At 43.9% G+C, this 17,574-nt stretch overlaps 1 protein-coding gene across 3 annotated transcripts in view; it reads right to left on the bottom strand.

Moving 5' to 3' along the window:
• Window positions 1-13,706, bottom strand: part of LOC136515068 (uncharacterized) — a 32,677-nt gene extending 18,971 nt beyond the window's left edge. For all 3 annotated transcript variants that reach the window (XM_066508752.1, XM_066508753.1, XM_066508754.1), the window contains exons 1-11: window positions 12,710-13,706; window positions 11,442-11,557; window positions 10,805-11,013; window positions 9,216-9,332; window positions 8,987-9,115; window positions 8,777-8,902; window positions 8,208-8,263; window positions 8,019-8,115; window positions 7,354-7,471; window positions 4,983-5,189; window positions 4,584-4,896 (exon numbers count right to left, since the gene is read on the bottom strand). In XM_066508752.1, coding sequence (XP_066364849.1) covers window positions 4,584-4,896; window positions 4,983-5,189; window positions 7,354-7,471; window positions 8,019-8,115; window positions 8,208-8,263; window positions 8,777-8,902; window positions 8,987-9,115; window positions 9,216-9,332; window positions 10,805-11,013; window positions 11,442-11,557; window positions 12,710-13,566 — 2,345 coding nt within the window. In that variant the 5' untranslated portion in view covers window positions 13,567-13,706. The remainder of the gene's footprint in view (window positions 1-4,583; window positions 4,897-4,982; window positions 5,190-7,353; window positions 7,472-8,018; window positions 8,116-8,207; window positions 8,264-8,776; window positions 8,903-8,986; window positions 9,116-9,215; window positions 9,333-10,804; window positions 11,014-11,441; window positions 11,558-12,709) is intronic.
• Window positions 13,707-17,574: the final 3,868 nt, after the last annotated feature.

Here is a 17,574-nt window from a genome sequence, read left to right as displayed (position 1 = left end):
CTCTGAGAGCGAGGAATGGCTGAGAAAGAAACTCAAACTGCATTGTCTCGGTTTGGCTTCTCTAGAGCGAACCATTGCACGGCTGCGCTCTAGGATACTGTATCTTCAAGAAGGAGATGCCAATACTGTTTTATTCCATCAACAAGCTAGAACAGAAAGAAGAAGAACTTCATCCAAAAACTGCAAGTTGGTAATCAGGTGGTCGTTTCGCAGGAGGAAAAACAGAAGGCAGTGGGTGATTTTTATGAGAACATTCTTGGCAGTGCTGAAGTAAGGGACTATACTCTTAACTTAGATGAGTTAGATATGCAGCACCATGATCTTTCCGATCTTGATGCCCCATTCTCTGAGGAGGAAGTCTGGGCTACCATAAAAGACATGGAAGGCCTCTCTAATGAACAGGGCTGGGCGGTTAGTCATGGTGAAGGTTGTGCTGACTGCTGTCCCTATATATATCTTAATAGCCCTGGACCTTCCTAAATGGGTGCTTAAGGCTATTGACAAAAAGCGGCGGGGCTTCCTTTGGAAGGGTCACCAACATGCCAATGGAGGCAATTGCCTGGTAGCCTGGGAAAAGGTAACAGAGACCAGTTGAATATGGAGGCCTTGGGATCCATAATCTTGAGCTCCTTGGTTGGGCACTTAGGATTCGGTGGTTGTGGGCGCAAAAGACAAATGCTGAAAGGCCTTGGGCCGGTCTTTCTATCACTGTTCCTCACAAAGCCCGGGCCCTCTTTAATGTTGCAGTTGATGCCATAGTTGGAAATGGAGAGGAAATATTGTTTTGGACAGATAGATGGTTGGATGGGCATACCATGGCAGAAATACCATGACAGTTCTGGGAAGACTTAGATGGCCTGGTTAGAGTTATACCTAGTAGTGAGAAGCTTTTTATAGGAGGAGATCTTAATGGGCATGTAGGTACTACAAGCGCAGGTTTCGAGGCAGTTCATGGAGGTTTTGGGTATGGTAGTAGGAATCAGGAGGGGGAGGAAGTTCTGGACTTCGCGGTAGCTTTTGACCTGATGATAGCCAACACTTTCTTTAGAAAGAGAGAATCTCATCTAGTGACCTTCAGTAGCGGACAACACTGTAGCCAGATTGACTTTGTCCTCGCAAGAAGAAAGGACAAACGAGCATGCTTGGATTGCAAGGTGATACCAGGAGAGTGTGTTGTTTCTCAACATAAGCTTTTGGTGGCAGATTTTCGTTTTCAGGTGCGTGCCCGTAGGGATAAACAAGCTAAGATTGAAAGAACAAAGTGGTGGAAACTGAAAGGGGAGACGTCAGAGGTATTTAGGGAAATGGTTATCAAAGAGGGCTCTTGGAAGGAAGAAGACGACATAAACAACATGTGGGACAAGATGGCAACCAACATTCGGAAGGTAGCCTCAGAGGTATGTGGAGTAACCAAAGGAAGAGGACGCGAGGCTAAAGATACTTGGTGGTGGAACGAGGAAGTCCAAAGGGCTATTAAGGAGAAGAAAGAATGCTATAGACGCTTGTACCATGACAGGAGTGTGGACAACATAGAGAAGTACAAGGTGGCAAAGAAGACTGCAAAGCAAGCTGTAAGTGTGGCAAAGGGTAGAGCGTACGAGGATCTTTACCAACATTTGAGTACGAAGGAAGGAGAGAAGGACATTTATAGGATGGCTAGGGTTCGTGAGAGAAAGACACGGGACTTCAACCAAGTTAAGTGCATTAAGGATGAAAGGGAGCATCTCTTGGTGAAGGAGGATGAGATCCGACATCGATGGCAAGAGTATTTTGACAAATTGTTCAATGGTGAGAATATGGACACAACCTTTCAGTTGGATGACTCTTTTGATGACACCAATAGGCGCTTTGTGCGGAGAATCCAAGAATCTGAGGTCAGAGAGGCGTTGAAAAGGATGAAAGGAGGTAAGGCGATGGGACCGGATGGTATCCCAATCGAGGTGTGGAGATGCCTCGGGGACATGGCTATAGTATGGCTAACCAAGCTGTTCAACAATATTTTTCGATCGAACAAGATGCCTGATGAGTGGAGGAGAAGTATATTGGTACCGATCTACAAGAATAAAGGGGATATTCAAAGTTGTACGAATTACCGGGGAATTAAGTTGATGAGCCATACTATGAAGCTATGGGAGAGAGTTATCGAGCATCGCTTGAGAGCAATAACGCGGGTCTCTATGAACCAATTTGGTTTTATGCCCGGAAGGTCAACCATGGAAGCCATTTTCTTAGTAAGACAAGTTATGGAGCGATATAGGGAGAAGAAGAAGGACCTACATATGGTTTTTATTGACTTGGAGAAGGCTTATGATAAAATGCCAAGGAATGTTATGTGGTGGGCTTTGGACAAACATAAAGTCCCAACGAAGTACGTCGGGCTCATTAAGGACATGTACAACAATGTTGTGACTAGAGTTCGAACAAGTGATGGAGACACGGATGACTTCCCGATTAGGATAGGACTACATCAAGGGTCAGCTTTGAGCCCTTATTTGTTTGCTTTAGTGATGGATGAGGTCACAGGGGACATACAAGGGGACATCCCTTGGTGTATGCTTTTCGCGGACGATGTAGTGCTAGTTGATGAAAGCCGGACAGGAGTGAACCAGAAACTGGAGTTATGGCGGGAGACTTTGGAGTCCAAAGGTTTTAGACTCAGTAGAACTAAAACTGAGTATATGAGATGTGACTTCGGCACTACTACTCGGGAGGATGAAGATGTTAGTTTGGAAGGTCAAGTAGTGCCTAGGAAGGAGACCTTTCGATATTTAGGATCAATGCTACAGAGGGACGGAGATATTGATGAAGATGTTAGCCATAGAATCAAAGCAGGGTGGATGAAGTGAAGGCAAGCGTCTGGTGTCCTATGTGACAAAAGGGTACCACAGAAGCTAAAAGGCAAGTTTTATAGGACGGCGATTAGACCTGCTATGTTGTATGGTGCAGAATGTTGGCCTACGAAAAGACGACATGTTCAACAGCTAAGTGTCGCGGAAATGCGTATGTTGCGTTGGATTTGCGGTCATACAAGAAGGGATCGAGTTCGGAACGATGATATACGTGAGAGATTAGGGGTAGCGCCAATTGAAGAAAAGCTTGTCCAACACCGGTTGAGATGGTTTGGACATGTGCAACGAAGATCTCCAGATGCACCGGTGCGTAGCGGAATCCTAAGTCAGGATAGTAACGTGAAGAGAGGCAGAGGAAGACCGAAGTTGACTTGGGTAGAGGCAATAAAAGGAGACTTCAAAGGATGGAATATACCCAAAGACTTAGCCTTAGATAGGAGTGCTTGGAAGACAGCTATTCACGTGCCTGAACCTTGATTGCTTCTGATGGGTTTCAACTCTAGCCTACCCCAACTTATTTGGGACTTAAAGGCTTTGTTGTTGTTGTTGTTGTTGTTGCCCAAGCTCTGCATAATAGAAGCTGGGTTCAAGATATTAGGGGAGCTCGTACAGTAGAGGTATTGCTTGATTACCTCCACATTTGGGATAGGGTGGACGGAATTATTTTGCATCCAGAGATCCCGGACAGTTATAATTGGAAGTTAACGCAGGATGGTTCCTATAGTAGCAAGTCTGCCTATGCAGCCTTCTTTCTTGGATCCATCAAGTTTGGGTCGTGGAGAAGGATCTGGAAAACCTGGGCTCCCCCGCGCTGTAAGTTTTTCATTTGGTTGGTGTTTCACAACCGGGTTTGGACAGCTGATCGACTAGCAAAGAGGAATCTGCCCCATCCTGAGTTTTGCCCCTTATGTGATCAAGAGGATGAAACAATAAATCATTTGCTAGTGGGCTGTGTCTTCGCTCGACAGGTCTGGTCCCTGGTTTTGCATCAGTTTGGGCTGCTACATTTGGCACCACAGTCTCCTGTAACTCGTTTCTCAGGGTGGTGGAAGAGGTCTACTGCTGCTGTCCCCAAAGAAGCGCGTAAAGGCCTCAATTCCTTGATAATCCTGGTGGCATGGGAGATTTGGAAGCACCGCAACACTTGTGTCTTTGATAATAAGAGGCCAAGTGTTCAGGCGGTCCTTAGGTCCATTAGCGCGGAGGGGGAGCTTTGGTGCTCGGCTGGGGCTTCCAAACTCCAGGAGCTTGTTATCAGGCCGCTGCCTGCTGTAGCTTAATGCTCGGAGGCTTTTGGTCGTTCTTGATCTTTGGGTGGCGAGTCTGTATCTTAGTGTTTAGGGTGTGGGGTGTGTGTCGGGTCTCTAACCCTTGTAACATTTCTTCTACCTTAATGAAATGACGCGCAGTTCTCCTGCGTTGTTCGAGAAAAAAAGAAAAAGGCAGTAACAGGAGAAAGCAACTGGTACTGACAAACCGAAGGTGACCGAAAGTTATGTTAATAGTGAATAATACTAGCTCATGACCATATAAATATTGAAACCATACTAAAAGTGCCATACATATGAAAGGCGCTAGTACTGTTCCAACCTGAATATTGCCATGTAGGATTAAAACTAAACAATCATGCAGACACGAAGCACACCAAAAACAGGCCTTTAACATAATTCAAAACTTGTAAAACAAAAGGAGAAGGGCTAACAGCCTGACAAGAAGCATTAGAATTAAACAAACCTTGCAAGTATTGTTCCTTTAACGGTTGCAAAAGGAATATAATCATCTCCAGTGGGAATATCGGACCAGTGGAAGTGAATCCGACCCCCTCCACCTCCACCACTGCCATTGCTTCCAACTCCCCCAACACTAGAAAGTACAGAGTCCTTCTTTAGGAGTAAAGTCCGCACAAAAAGAAGAATTGTACCACCAGAACCACCACCAGGTCCTCCAATTGTGGCATGAGATATCAAACCAGTAAAATTACCACCATTTGCCTCAATTGAGCCAGAAAGGGAGAGGTTTGGCAGAGATTGTTCGTAAGAACCCATCACTAAAAATTTGCACAAGGACAATGCTGTTAAAGAGGAACAATGACTGAACAGAGGGCAACATCAATACATATGCAATATTTGATACCTATTATACCACCACCAGCAGTTGAAGATCCACTGACATTACCACTGCCACTGCCAAGTTCACATGGTAAATCAGCATGACCATATGCAGATCCACCCTCTGCATGACCACCATTATAAATGCCATCGCCACCTTTACCACCATGCCCACCCCCACCACTAAGCCCACTGCTTAACATTTTTCCTTGCCCAATTCCACCTCGGCAACCTGCAAACAGAAGAAACTTAAAATTGTATAATAGCTAGCAAAAGTTGTGTCAATAATAAAGAAAAAGAATCTCCAAAAAACAGGACATGTATGCATTAAATTCCAATAAACCAACCAGTATGATTTCAAATACATGTGGTTGTTTAATCTGGATTATTTATTCATTATACCGTTTCAAATAAAATATATATTTTTCAATATACCCCTCACGGCCAACTGATAGAGAAATACCCCTCACGGCCAACTGATAGAGAATTAAGCCAGCTTGTCTCAAATCAGACAACTGCAAATCAAGGTTAGTTCTGTGGAGTCAATTTCAGACTGCCCTAGCCCTAATGAGTAGTGTTTGGGAGTTCACTCCTGTTGTGGTAATTTTTCTGTTTCTTGTCAAGGGTGCGCACGTAACTGTTTCTTGTCAAGGGTCATCTGCGTGTTCGAGAAAAAGAAAAAGTAAATTCACAAACCTAACAAATTCATGCCTAGCATGACAAATTTGGCAAATACGCCAGACTGGCCATGAATGAGGAATACTAGTCATGAAGTAGTAGTTTTGTGAGAAGCCAACCCAAAATAGAGGTGGCCTGGTGTATTTGGATTTGGAAAATGGACACAAACTGTCTTAGGTCTGTGACTATTAGCCCAAAATATTGGTAGTTTTGTTGACATTTACTATAGTTCGCAAATATATAGGTATAAAAAGCTTGGATGTGTCTTTGTCCAGCGGAAGAAAACTGAGAATTAAATGCTTTGAATGCGTGGAATGAGAGAGAAAAGCATGAACAAAGCTATTTGTATGCACCACCACCACCAAGGGCCACAAAAAATATTATTTAAATTATGTATAACAGTATAAGAAGGTACATTAGTAATAGTAGCAAAATAAGAACAATATTTATAATATTGGTGCCAAATATCCTTAAATTTTTACACTAAACATTTGGAACATTCTATAAGATATATTTTTGAAAGGCAGCCTATAAGATATATTTGTTGCTACAACATTATCGTCCCAGAGCAAAATAATAAACAGGTCATGATTGTCAGTTACAAGAGAATTTTTTTAACAGAGCAATGGTGTAAGGTAGCTATCATGGAAGATCTACTACATATTTTTTTTTTACTTTGGGAATACATACATTAAGGAGTCACTTCCCCCTTCCCATTAGAGCCCTTCCCTATTCCAAGTGTCGCTATGTATTTTCCCCAGGGAGTTACCTTTCAATGCAGTCACTACTCACAACAATATAATCAGCAAGTCTCACCAAACTCTTTAAAGCTACAAGATTAGCGAAAACGACACATTAACAAAAAGAAAAGGGAAATTTGTCTAGGTGGCACTATATTTCCGAGATTTTGTATGTACGACACAAAGAATTTTTTTCAAATGCGACTGTAGACTCTTCGTCTAAATGATCGTTTATCCCATTTTAATACCATTTAATTGGCCATTTATCCCGTTTAAATGGCCGCTCCACCCCCCCCCCCCCCCCCCGGTACAATTCAATATAAGTGTTATTCATAGAAATAAATTTGTATGAATGAAAATCTTTAAAATCTTACAAGACTACAAAAAACGAACACATTAACAATGAGATCAGTGGAAATATTACAGTGCATTGCTGTAAAATTTGGATCATGCATACTTTGATACAAATTTATGAAGTACTAACCAAATAATCAATATTACATTCAGTAAACTGAAAGCAATACAAGCAAAAAAAAGGACAGTTTCGTACAACCTTAAGAATTCTAAGATAAGTGTGAAGTTTAAAAGGCCAGCCAATGTAGTTACTCAAAGTGCCTAATATAATTAGATATAGCATAACAAAGTTCAAAGAGAATAGATATGCATCCAGTTCAAGGCCCGTAGTTCAGCAGTACAGACTCAAAAGTCAAAACTAAAATAAGCAGACTGTGATACCCTGACCAAGTAACTGAAATCTGATAATGGGACTATTCCAAAACTTGTCTATAACAGAACTGCCATGTGGCTTGTGGCATTCTGCATAGTCAGTGGCCACAAAACATGATAGTAAACTTTCTTCTTTCCTCGTTTTATTTTCCTTTTTGTATGTGCTCTCCTCCCTCTTTTGGGTTATTTAAATTTATCTTATTGCTGTGAGGACCTCCCTCACAGTTCTTCCGTAAAAAGAAATGATCATACCTAGTCCAGTAGCACTTATGGTCCCAGAAGTCTGCACAGTGACACTTCTCGCTCTGTTAAAATTAATGACAGTTCCTTGCACAAGGCCAGAAATATCAATATCTTCAACGCGGCATATCTGCATTACAAAAGCCACCATGGGTTACAAGTAAAACTAAAAGGTAATCAAGGTAATAATATACAGAGCAAAATGTACCAGAAAATTAAACTTATTGCATGGTGGTGCCATCTAAGTCCCTAAACCCCCTGTTTGGCAGAGCTTCAGCTCCAACAATTATTGAAGCTGGACTAGCTCCAAGAATCCATGGAGCTTTAGCCGGGGAGCATCGAGGGTGTTTGGGCAAACCACGTTTGTTTTCATTTTAGATGAAAAAACGGAGATTTGAATCACTTTATTTTTTAGCAAACAAACTCATGATGTTATGTGAAGCTGAGATAGCTGCCAAATTAGGCTTTAAAATGCATATTTGAGTCCCTAAACTTGTTAATGAACCACTCAAGGTCAAAGTCTTCCTAATCAACATGAACTTGCCTATGTCAAGTTTAGAGACCTAGATGACATCATGAGACAAGTTTAAGCACTGAAAATGCATCTTATTTTAAAAGAAATAGATAGAACAGCACAACATGAGGAAATTTACAACGTGGGAGAATTAATAGTACACCTGTAGAGTAAAAGACAATGAAGAGTTCAAGTTGCAATCCTCAGGTGGATGAAAGATTTCCATGGGGCAACTCTCATTACAGTTCAGTTTTGGGGCCCTGGTGTTGCCACAAAATCACATTAATCATTCACCAATGAGAAAAACAATGAAAAAGAGTATTTAACACAAAATCTGAAGGTGATAAGTTACATCTCGTCACGACTTCCATTTATAAATGGGCCCCTTAGAACAGCTCCAGGTCCAACCTGAAAGAAAAGAATTACTTATTAATTACTATAATGTTCTTCGAATGGCTAAAAAATATCAGACAGTCTAACTGCGACAATGAAATATTGAACTGGACCAGTCAAAGACCTATGACAACATATTTCCCATATTATGGCTATACTAGCACACAGCCTCCAAGGAAAGCAAGAAATAGAATTTTGATTGCTTCAGTTATGGAAAGCAACATGATCATCTCAAGAGGCTTTTAAACTTTGAACCATCTAAATTCAGCATCTTAACTTAGATAAGTAAATAGCAGAGCAAAGAATAAAAACAAAACAGCCAAATCCTGTAAAAAATGCCAACGAGTGATCGAGTTCCAAATAACAGGACTAATTTTATTTGAGAATTTAAGATATAAAAAATTGTCCAACCTGTCCACAACCAATAGGAATGTGCTAAGAAAGGCACAACAGGCATGCAATACGATACAGATAGAATAATTTCAGATAGATTGTGGACAAACAAAACAGAAAAGCATTTTGATGTACCAATATGTTGTAAAACAGTGATAAAATAAGGCGCTGTGCCTCTATTGTATCTCCTTGACCAGATAAATTTAGAACTCCTTGACCATGAATCCCTAGATTAGCATTAGAATGTATCACAGATGCTTCCTGAAAAAGCATGTGAAAAAAAAATCATGTAGAGTAAAGGCGGACAGAAAAAGGATGTAGCATGCGTTACAGTTGTCTACGTACCTTCAGAACTATCAAATTGCTACCTTCTAATAATGAAGTTCCCACGCCTAATTCTCGGCCACCATCAATAGTCATTCTTGAGTTCCACATAAGGAGCATCTTTACCAACATTCGTAAAGCACCAAAGACCTGAATTTGATTGAAAAATGGAGTGGTATCCATACAACATACAAAATGTTATATAGCCAAAAGTGCAGAAAATGACAGGAAATCAAAAGCAAAAAAGAACCTTGATTGTGGAATCACTCATAAGAAGTTCCTCAGCCAGCAGCTCAAATTCTGAATATGGATAATGTGTCAGGCCAAAAGTTAGAGTAGAACCAGCTAAAAGAATCTGTCCTTGAGCCTGAAAATAGGAAGCATTTAAGAAAATGACAGTAGAAGGGAGGAAACTTTTAGTGAAATAAACTAAAAATCTACAGATTCAGAATTAATTTCAGACTACTTATACCACACTAACAACTGGTAGTACTCTATCGATCTCAAAAGAAAGCAAGCACACCAGCTGGCAATGACAATGTGCATTATCTACCTGTTATATATGCAGCACTAACTCATGCAGATGTACTCCCTAGTCCCTCCAGCCACAAAAAGTGACCCTTTGGAGAGCATGCAGTCAAAAGTTCGACCTACAATATCTTAACACCCCATTTGGATGTTGGCATTCAGCAAGGAATTGAGTAATTGGAATCGTATATCTTCAATACCACGGTTTTGGATGTTTTGGAATTGGATCTTGGAATTTGACTCCCAATTCCAAACGGTATTCTCGGTACACAAAACAAGCAGCCACCAATACGGACCTGTGAGGCTTGGTTTTGGGTAGAATCGTTGAGTGGCGGCTTCTTGCGCGCGAGGCGGCAGGCGCGGGACCGGCAGCTTCTCCCGCTCTCGCTCCAGCACTGGTTCCTTCTCCCGCCCCGGCAGCTCGTGCCCCGTCTCCGCGCACCGCCACCGCCCACCACCGGTGTCCTCCCAGGTTGGTTCCCCCAGAAGGAAGGCGAGCGCCTCCCCTCCGCCCTCACTGCCGAGCAGGGCGGGGTCGCCGTTGCGCGCCGCGGGTGGAGGACCGACGCGTGGAGGGGTCGGGGTCGCCAGCGCATGCAACGGGTGGGGATCACCGGCGCGCAGAACAGGGACGGGGTCACCGGAGCGGAACAGGGCAGGGTTGCTGGTGCATGGAGCGGGCGGGGTCGCCGGGGCGTGGAAGAGCAGGGGCGTGGAGGGCCTCGCCGGCCAAGGGGAAGAAGAGGGACGGATGTGGATTCTGATTTCCAAGGAACAATTTACAGACACCCAAACGCGTGGAAACGGAATCAAAGTCCAATACCATTTCAGCGTTTCATTGATTTGGAAACTCAATTCCGTTGACCCAATTCCATTGCCAACATCAAATGGAGCCTAATGTGTATTTAGATCTGTCAAATGAAATGGTATATAACTATATATTATATATTTTGTAAGTCTCACAAAAGCCTTTCAAAATATCGTTCTTTTCTTTTGTAGAAAACAATGATCAGAGTTATGGGTTTTGGGGGGATAATGTGCATGCCCAGCATGCCATTTTTTTGTGATTTATGACTGGAGGGTTTATGTATGTCTATGGCCTAAAATGTTAACGGAAAGTACAGACAAGCCCCAGAATAACAGCACTCCCCCTATCTATGTAAGAAAGACACAAAGAGAAACAAAGCTAAGACATTCCTGAAAAAACATTTTGTGACTTCTCTGTGAGTTCATCTCCAGAAAACAAAACAAGTGCAATGCTTGAAACAAAATTGTATGGCTACACTATCAATAAAGAATTCAGCCTCAAACCTGAATACGGCTCCAGCGTAAGGGAAGAGAAACTTTGGCACGATTTCTGATAAAAACATTTGTCCAGAGTGGCTCATATGGGGGATCTAGAAAAACCGTATCAGTTTGTGTGCTCAAGTTATTGTTGCTAACAGTAATACTCTTAGGTACTGCTTCATAAAGTGTTCCAGCTGCTCCAGCATTGTCCAAGCATCCTGAACTCTCCCCCCCTGTACACAAACAACAACAAAGCCTATTAGTCCCAAAAAAAAACTTGGGATTGGCTACTGATGAAATCCAACAAGAGCCACCAAAAAGGAGGATAAGAAAAGTAAAAGAGTATTATTGGTAACCATAATAACAATAATAGTAGATCAAGAAAAAAATAAAAAATTAAACACTAAAATTATTAGGTCAAGAAGCTTGAACAGACCCTGTACTGTCCATCAACCAGCTACTATAGGTATACCGGACTACAGTTGTTACCTCCATCGTTGCAACATTGTATATAGAATAATAGATCGGAAGTAAGAATGTATGAGGTAAGGAGAGCAGTAGCAGATAAATGGGTCAATAACTTCACTACAATGAACTAAACACAGGTAACCCATTTGAAAAATATGCAGTCACTGACGCAAAAGAAAACCAAGTAAATTACCATGAACAAAAATTTGTGCATTATCATGCCTACTGAAAACATCGATGGAAACACGTCCTCCACCTCCACCAGCTAAACCATTGCCTCCACAAGCACTTATTTTGCCACCTCCTCGCCTGGTTCAAATAAGGCATCAGAAAGGGAGTGACTGAATTATGTACAATCTTTAGGAAATGAATTTAACCAAAAATAGATTCCTTGTCAAGATACACAGGTGAACCGCATAGCATTTTAATAATAAGAACCAGAAAAGAAGTCTACATCAGAACGTAGAAACATTCAGGCTATGGAAGGACATGAGTTTAAAAGTCAAACTGCAAGGGAAGAAATGTCAAAAAAAGGATTGCAACAACACATTAAATTCTCCATCCATCATAAACTGACTCAAATTATCATTCTACCCCTTCTATTTCAACCAGAAAGGAATTTTGTTGCTATACCAGACCTGATACAGAGATAAAAATGTATTGGGCCTCTACTTACTATCAACAATGTACTAGAAGATTAGGTTGTCAGCAGACTAGCCCACTGTTCTCTAGTGTGTCAATTGTTTCATTCATGTCAAGCTACCTCTGATTTCCTAAAAAGTACTTAGGGTTAACATCAACTTAATCACGACCATGTTACATTGCCAAATAATTACTCAAAACAAAGGTGCGACTACCTTCAGCACACCAAACAGTTCAACTGATGGGAGTACAGTGGCTATTATTATTTATCTGATGATGACAAACAAATGGTGGTCCTCTCTTGATTCAGCACTACTTGTATAGCACCCATTGCCATCCATTGTTTTGAGTGCATGTTGAGTTTAAATCTGGCTCAAGTTTATGAATTATCAGCATTACAAAATCGTCTAACTGTGCCACTAGAAAAAACACAATGTGAGATTGTTTATTTTCACTACGAAAACATGATATCCATATGCTACTTATGTTTATCAATGAAGTACTGTAAGCAGAACATAAACTTCAAATCTTAACCATCCAAAAACTCAAGCAAGTTCCTGTATGTATTTGTACTAAATGACCACACTGCAAGCAATATGTTATACAGCTTTACACAAACTGTCTCTGCTTGAAATCCCGATTGAGCCCAGAAAGGACAGAACCTAGTATAGCTTTCTTCATTTTTCATTGCAATGACATTTCATTCTTCCCTCAAATCAACTTGCTCAAATGTCTAGTTAACAGCTCAAAACGGAATAGGAACTAGTAGGAAGTAATAAGAAGTGAGAAATGTGCCTGAAACCAATGCAATATACTCACATTGTGGAAGCCTTCAGATAGATGCTCCCCCCAGAGCCACCCCCACCCTTGCTGCCACCGTCACCACCATCAGCAAGAATTGTTCCATTCATCACAATCTCTTCAGCAAACAACCACACGACACCACCACCACCACCACCATAGTCCTTCTCGACGGTAGTGGATCCCCCTTTGCTCCCATAGTTATTTGGAGTCTTCAGTGCAGACCAAGCGTAGGAATCACCTCCCCATGAGTCCTCCTGCGCCTGCCCCTTCTTAACGAAGCAGCTGGCGCCACGGCCGCCATGTCCACCGCCATCCCCATACGTCCCGGTGGGTACACCACTGGTCTGGTCGGGCGGGTCACCGCCGAGCGCGGTGGTGTCGATAGCTGCGTCGTCGCCGAGCGTGATGTTGGCCGCTGCGAGGGAGACCCACCCGGCCACGACGCGGGCCCTGTTCCCGAGTAGGAGATCACCGGAGAGGTTGGCAGAAACGACGCACCCGGGACGCTCGCAGGTGACCGCGACGCCGTCGAGGATTACGAGGCTGCCGCTGCCGCTGATGAACACCCCGCCGCCCAGCCTCACCGACTCATGGACCACGCACTGGGTGTCAAGGTCTCCCACGCCGCGGAGGTCCCCGGCGCAGGTCGCCGCCGGGGCCGCCGGCGGCGGCAGCAGCGCGGGGGGCGGGGGCGGCGTGTAGTCGTGGAACGTAAGGATCGAGTATTCGTCCGCGCCGGGGGGCTCCCCCCGATCGAAACCTCCTAGGCTAGGGCCTGGGGCCCCCGATGCGACGGCGAGGAGGGCAAGGAGGAGGAGAAGGAAGCCAGTGGCGGGGGAAGGGAATGTGGAAGGCCATGGGGTGGGAAGCATCAGAGCTCCAGCGCCGCGGGTTTGTGATAAGGACAAGGCAGGGATTAGTGCGGCGGCGGCGGCTGATCGCCGGCGACGGCGAGGCGGGAGGTCGGGGCTCGGGTTTGGTGATGGTTCGGCCTCCGCTCCGCTGGGGCTTGTATGCTTTCCACTCTTCTCTTCCGTTAGCGAATTGGGGATGGCAGCGGGGGCCGTCGGTTTTGCTTTAAGATTCGAGATAGTAGGTGGGCCTTTGTTCGGTGGGGGGTGGGGCCACCGGGGCAGAGAGACATGCGCACGACGAGGGCGGCGTTTCGATTTATGGAAATGGAAGCTGGAGACTGTCTGTTTATGCGCGTAATTTAGCTTCAAAAATGGTAAATGGGAAGTGTCTGGGCTGGACAGCATGTATTCTGGGAAAAGAAGGATTTAATTTTTAGTGTCGATATCAAAAGGCCAAAAATATTGTTGCACTTTCCTAACATGGTAGGATAGAGTGTAAATCTTCCGCCACGAGTTTCGTCCACGTCAAGCTCTCGTTGTCGTAGGCTTACATGGCAACAACCTGATACCCGGTATTTGATCCATTAAGGGATATGAATGGAATCATATATTTACTTGTGGGCATCTAAATGGAGATGGAATCATATATTTACTCGTGGGCATCTAAATGGGCAAGAATCAATCTCCGACGGGTATAGCGGGTACGGGAACGTTCCTTGTTTATCCGTCCCCGTTACCCGTTGGGGAACCCGACTATTTGAGCTGTCATACGAGTATTAGATCCAAAGAAGCTAAACATAGGTATTTTGACTCAAATCTGAACAATCATATATATAGTTTGTGTGTTCTAGGAATCCTAGTTCAATTTTTTCTCACCATCTCCGCCAGCAGCATAAGCACATCTGCCTCACGAGCGCTCGTGCCCCTCGCTTCCTCAGTTCGGTCTCTCTGCCACATTGGCTCGTCCTCCTCGCAACCTCGCTCCTTTTCCTCGGCATCTCCGAGACTCCGACACTTATACCTGGGTGAAGAAGAAACGTCTCCGATTACAAAGTTGCGACCCTAAGTGTCCTTGTTTATCGGGTATGCAGTACCCGTCGGGTATCTGTTACCCGACCGATGTCCGACGGATACGGGGATAGGCAAGAATCTATACCTGAGACAGTTAACGGGGACGGGGACGGGACGAATTCTCCATAGCGGGGAAGAGAACGTTCCGACGATACCCGACGGGTACATCCCCGTTGACATCCTTACGTAGGCTTAAGGGGCAGAGTAATCCTAAAGCCTGTTCGCTTGATCTACGGTATTTTTCTCTCACAACAAAATAGCTTCAGTCGACTTTAATACCAGCCAAACAGGGCACTAAATAGATTCCAAGTCTATTAGCATCCAACGGACAATTCCCGTGGCATGATCTGTTCATCGTTATCCGAACGGCAGTGCTAGCCACCCGGATGTCTGGATGGATGCCGCACCTGCACTCCATCTCCCCCGCGCACCTGCATCCGCGCCCGCCTACATGGGGCCCGCACTACCCAACTACACATGGGGAGTCCCCGCTCGTGTCTCCTCCGCTTTCTCACATGCATGCACGCGGCTAACAGCTACAATAGGTGACTACACGAGTGGCTACGCCAGCATCCAGAAGAGGGGGAGGGGCGGCGGATGCCCAGCCACACCGAGGCGAAGGTGAGGCATCATAAAAGTGAGGACAGAGATGCAACACCCGATCTACTTTTGAAATATCCGGATGCAATACTTGCAACATACGACTAAAGGTAGATGAAACACATAAAACATGCATCTGAATACATTAGTTGCACTACCAGATCTACTTTTGAAATATCTAGATGAAACACTTGCAGCATACGTATGAAATAACTGAAACACTTGAAACATGCGTATGAAATACTTGCAAAAAATACCTGAAAACACTAAATATATGTGTGAAAACATATGCAACTTCCAGATGAAACACTTGCAAACATACGTATGGAAAACAAGATGAAATATTTGGAACATACACTTGAAACATATGTATATAGACACTGCAACATGTGCAACATTTCGATTTCCGTTTGCAACATCAAGATGAAACACTTGCAACATCTAGATGAAAACATCTTAAATACTTGAAACATACTCTTGCAACATAGGCTATGCTTGGACGAATGGAGGCACGTCGGCGCGAAGGTTGACGGCGGCACATGGACCTTGGGTGTGTGGCAGTGGCATGGGCAACTCACCGACAGGCGCAACATCACACGAATCTTGTCCCCCTCGTCTGCTTGTTAGACCATCCGTCGTGCAGGCTTACCGGCTCGATGGAGGCTGGCGAGACAGACTAGACTCGGTGGGGAATGCGGTGCGGATGAGGCAGTGCGGGGAGGCAGCACCGATGAGGCCACAGGGGATGGGCACCGCGCGCGGCGGGGGACCGACAGCGGTGAGACAGAGTGGGGTGGGCGGATGGGCACGGCGACGCAAGGAGGAAACGACGCAGTCAACATCTGGACGTGCAGACGGGACGAGCGGATAGGGTCGCAGGGTGAGCGGCACGTGCGGAAGTGAGCGGAGGGAGGTATCTGTTCGTCCGAACGTCTTAATTGTATCATTATCGTTGTCCAAAAGATACGCTTTGGTTTTCTATTTCTCTTATATACAAGAATAAAATCTAAATAATAATATGTGAAATTTTAGGGTACTATTATAGTTGTGAGGAATTATTAAATGCCATGATGTCTATAATGATCTGTTTGGATACCATAATCTAGAGTTTAGTTGATTAAAGTGAAGGACTAAATTTTAGCCACTAAATCAAGATCACGGTGAAGTTGTTTTGGATTATGGACTAAAGTTTAGGTCGAACTTAATAAAAAGACTTTTGTGGCCCTAGATTTCTCTTGCGCACTCGTACTTGATAGCCGTTGAGCCTGAGTATTGAGCCAGTCGTTCTCTGCCAAGCCCGAGCTACCGAGCCGCCATCGCCATCCCCGTCGAGAAGACGCCGACGTAGTAGCTATCAGGTCCTAGTGTCACCGTCGTTGCCAGGAGCTCTCCAATGCTCCTTGCCTCGTGTGTCACCCTCGCAGCTTAAAGGATCAAGGGTGAATAGTCACTTTTTAAAATTAACTAGAAGATGCTCCGCGCGTTGCTGCGGGGATTGCAAAGAATTTAGAATAAAATTGAGTTGAGTGCGAATCATATATTTGAATAGCTTACAATTAAGATGTTGAAAATTAGTGGGATGACATGGCTATTAGTGAGAGATGACATGGATAGTTAGTGGGGGATGATATAGATGGCTTCCATGTTGAGATAGATTTATGGTGGGGATTAGCTTTATAAAATTGAGTGTAGATGATATATGTGAATAACTAACAATTAAGAGGTTGGAAGTTAGTGGGATGACATGGATAGTTAGTGGGGGATGATATAGATGGCTTGCATAATGTTGAGATAGACTTATAGTGGGGATTAGCTTTATAAGAGATATAGATAGATAGATTGCAGTTCCTAGCCAATAAAGATGCAGAAATTAAACTAATGGCCAGCTACGACTTCACCCCCTTTAACCTTAGCTCACAAACAAACTAATCCTATGTCAAGGTTTGCATCCTAGGGTGACATGCAAGCATATGATATCTCTATTCTCTATTAATGTAAATGCTTGAAAGTAAAGAGCTCAAAGAATCAACCCACAATGGAGGGAGACACACGGTATTTTTCTTGTGGTTCGGTGACTTGCCAATCATCTACTCCATGTTGAGGTGTGTCCTAATATAACCACTCCTCAACAAGCTAAACTACCTCCAAGGTAAGAGCATCTTCAAGAGTTTCCTAAATCCTTGGTTTTTAGCAAGATGAGAAAACTCCCTCTCCAACAACTCCTAATCTATCCTTCTAATCTTTTAGAACTTGAGAAAAGTCACCATATTCCGCGTAAAGTTACGCGTTTCCGAGTCACGCGCATCTTCTCTTTCCCGCGCGTGTTTGTCGGCCGATCTAAAGGTGGAAGGGTGT

Source organism: Miscanthus floridulus, chromosome 17 (assembly GCF_019320115.1).
Source record: "Miscanthus floridulus cultivar M001 chromosome 17, ASM1932011v1, whole genome shotgun sequence".
NCBI lineage: Eukaryota > Viridiplantae > Streptophyta > Magnoliopsida > Poales > Poaceae > Miscanthus > Miscanthus floridulus.
The sequence above is the reverse complement of the archived record's forward strand: the minus strand, read 5'-3'. Positions and strand labels throughout refer to the sequence as shown.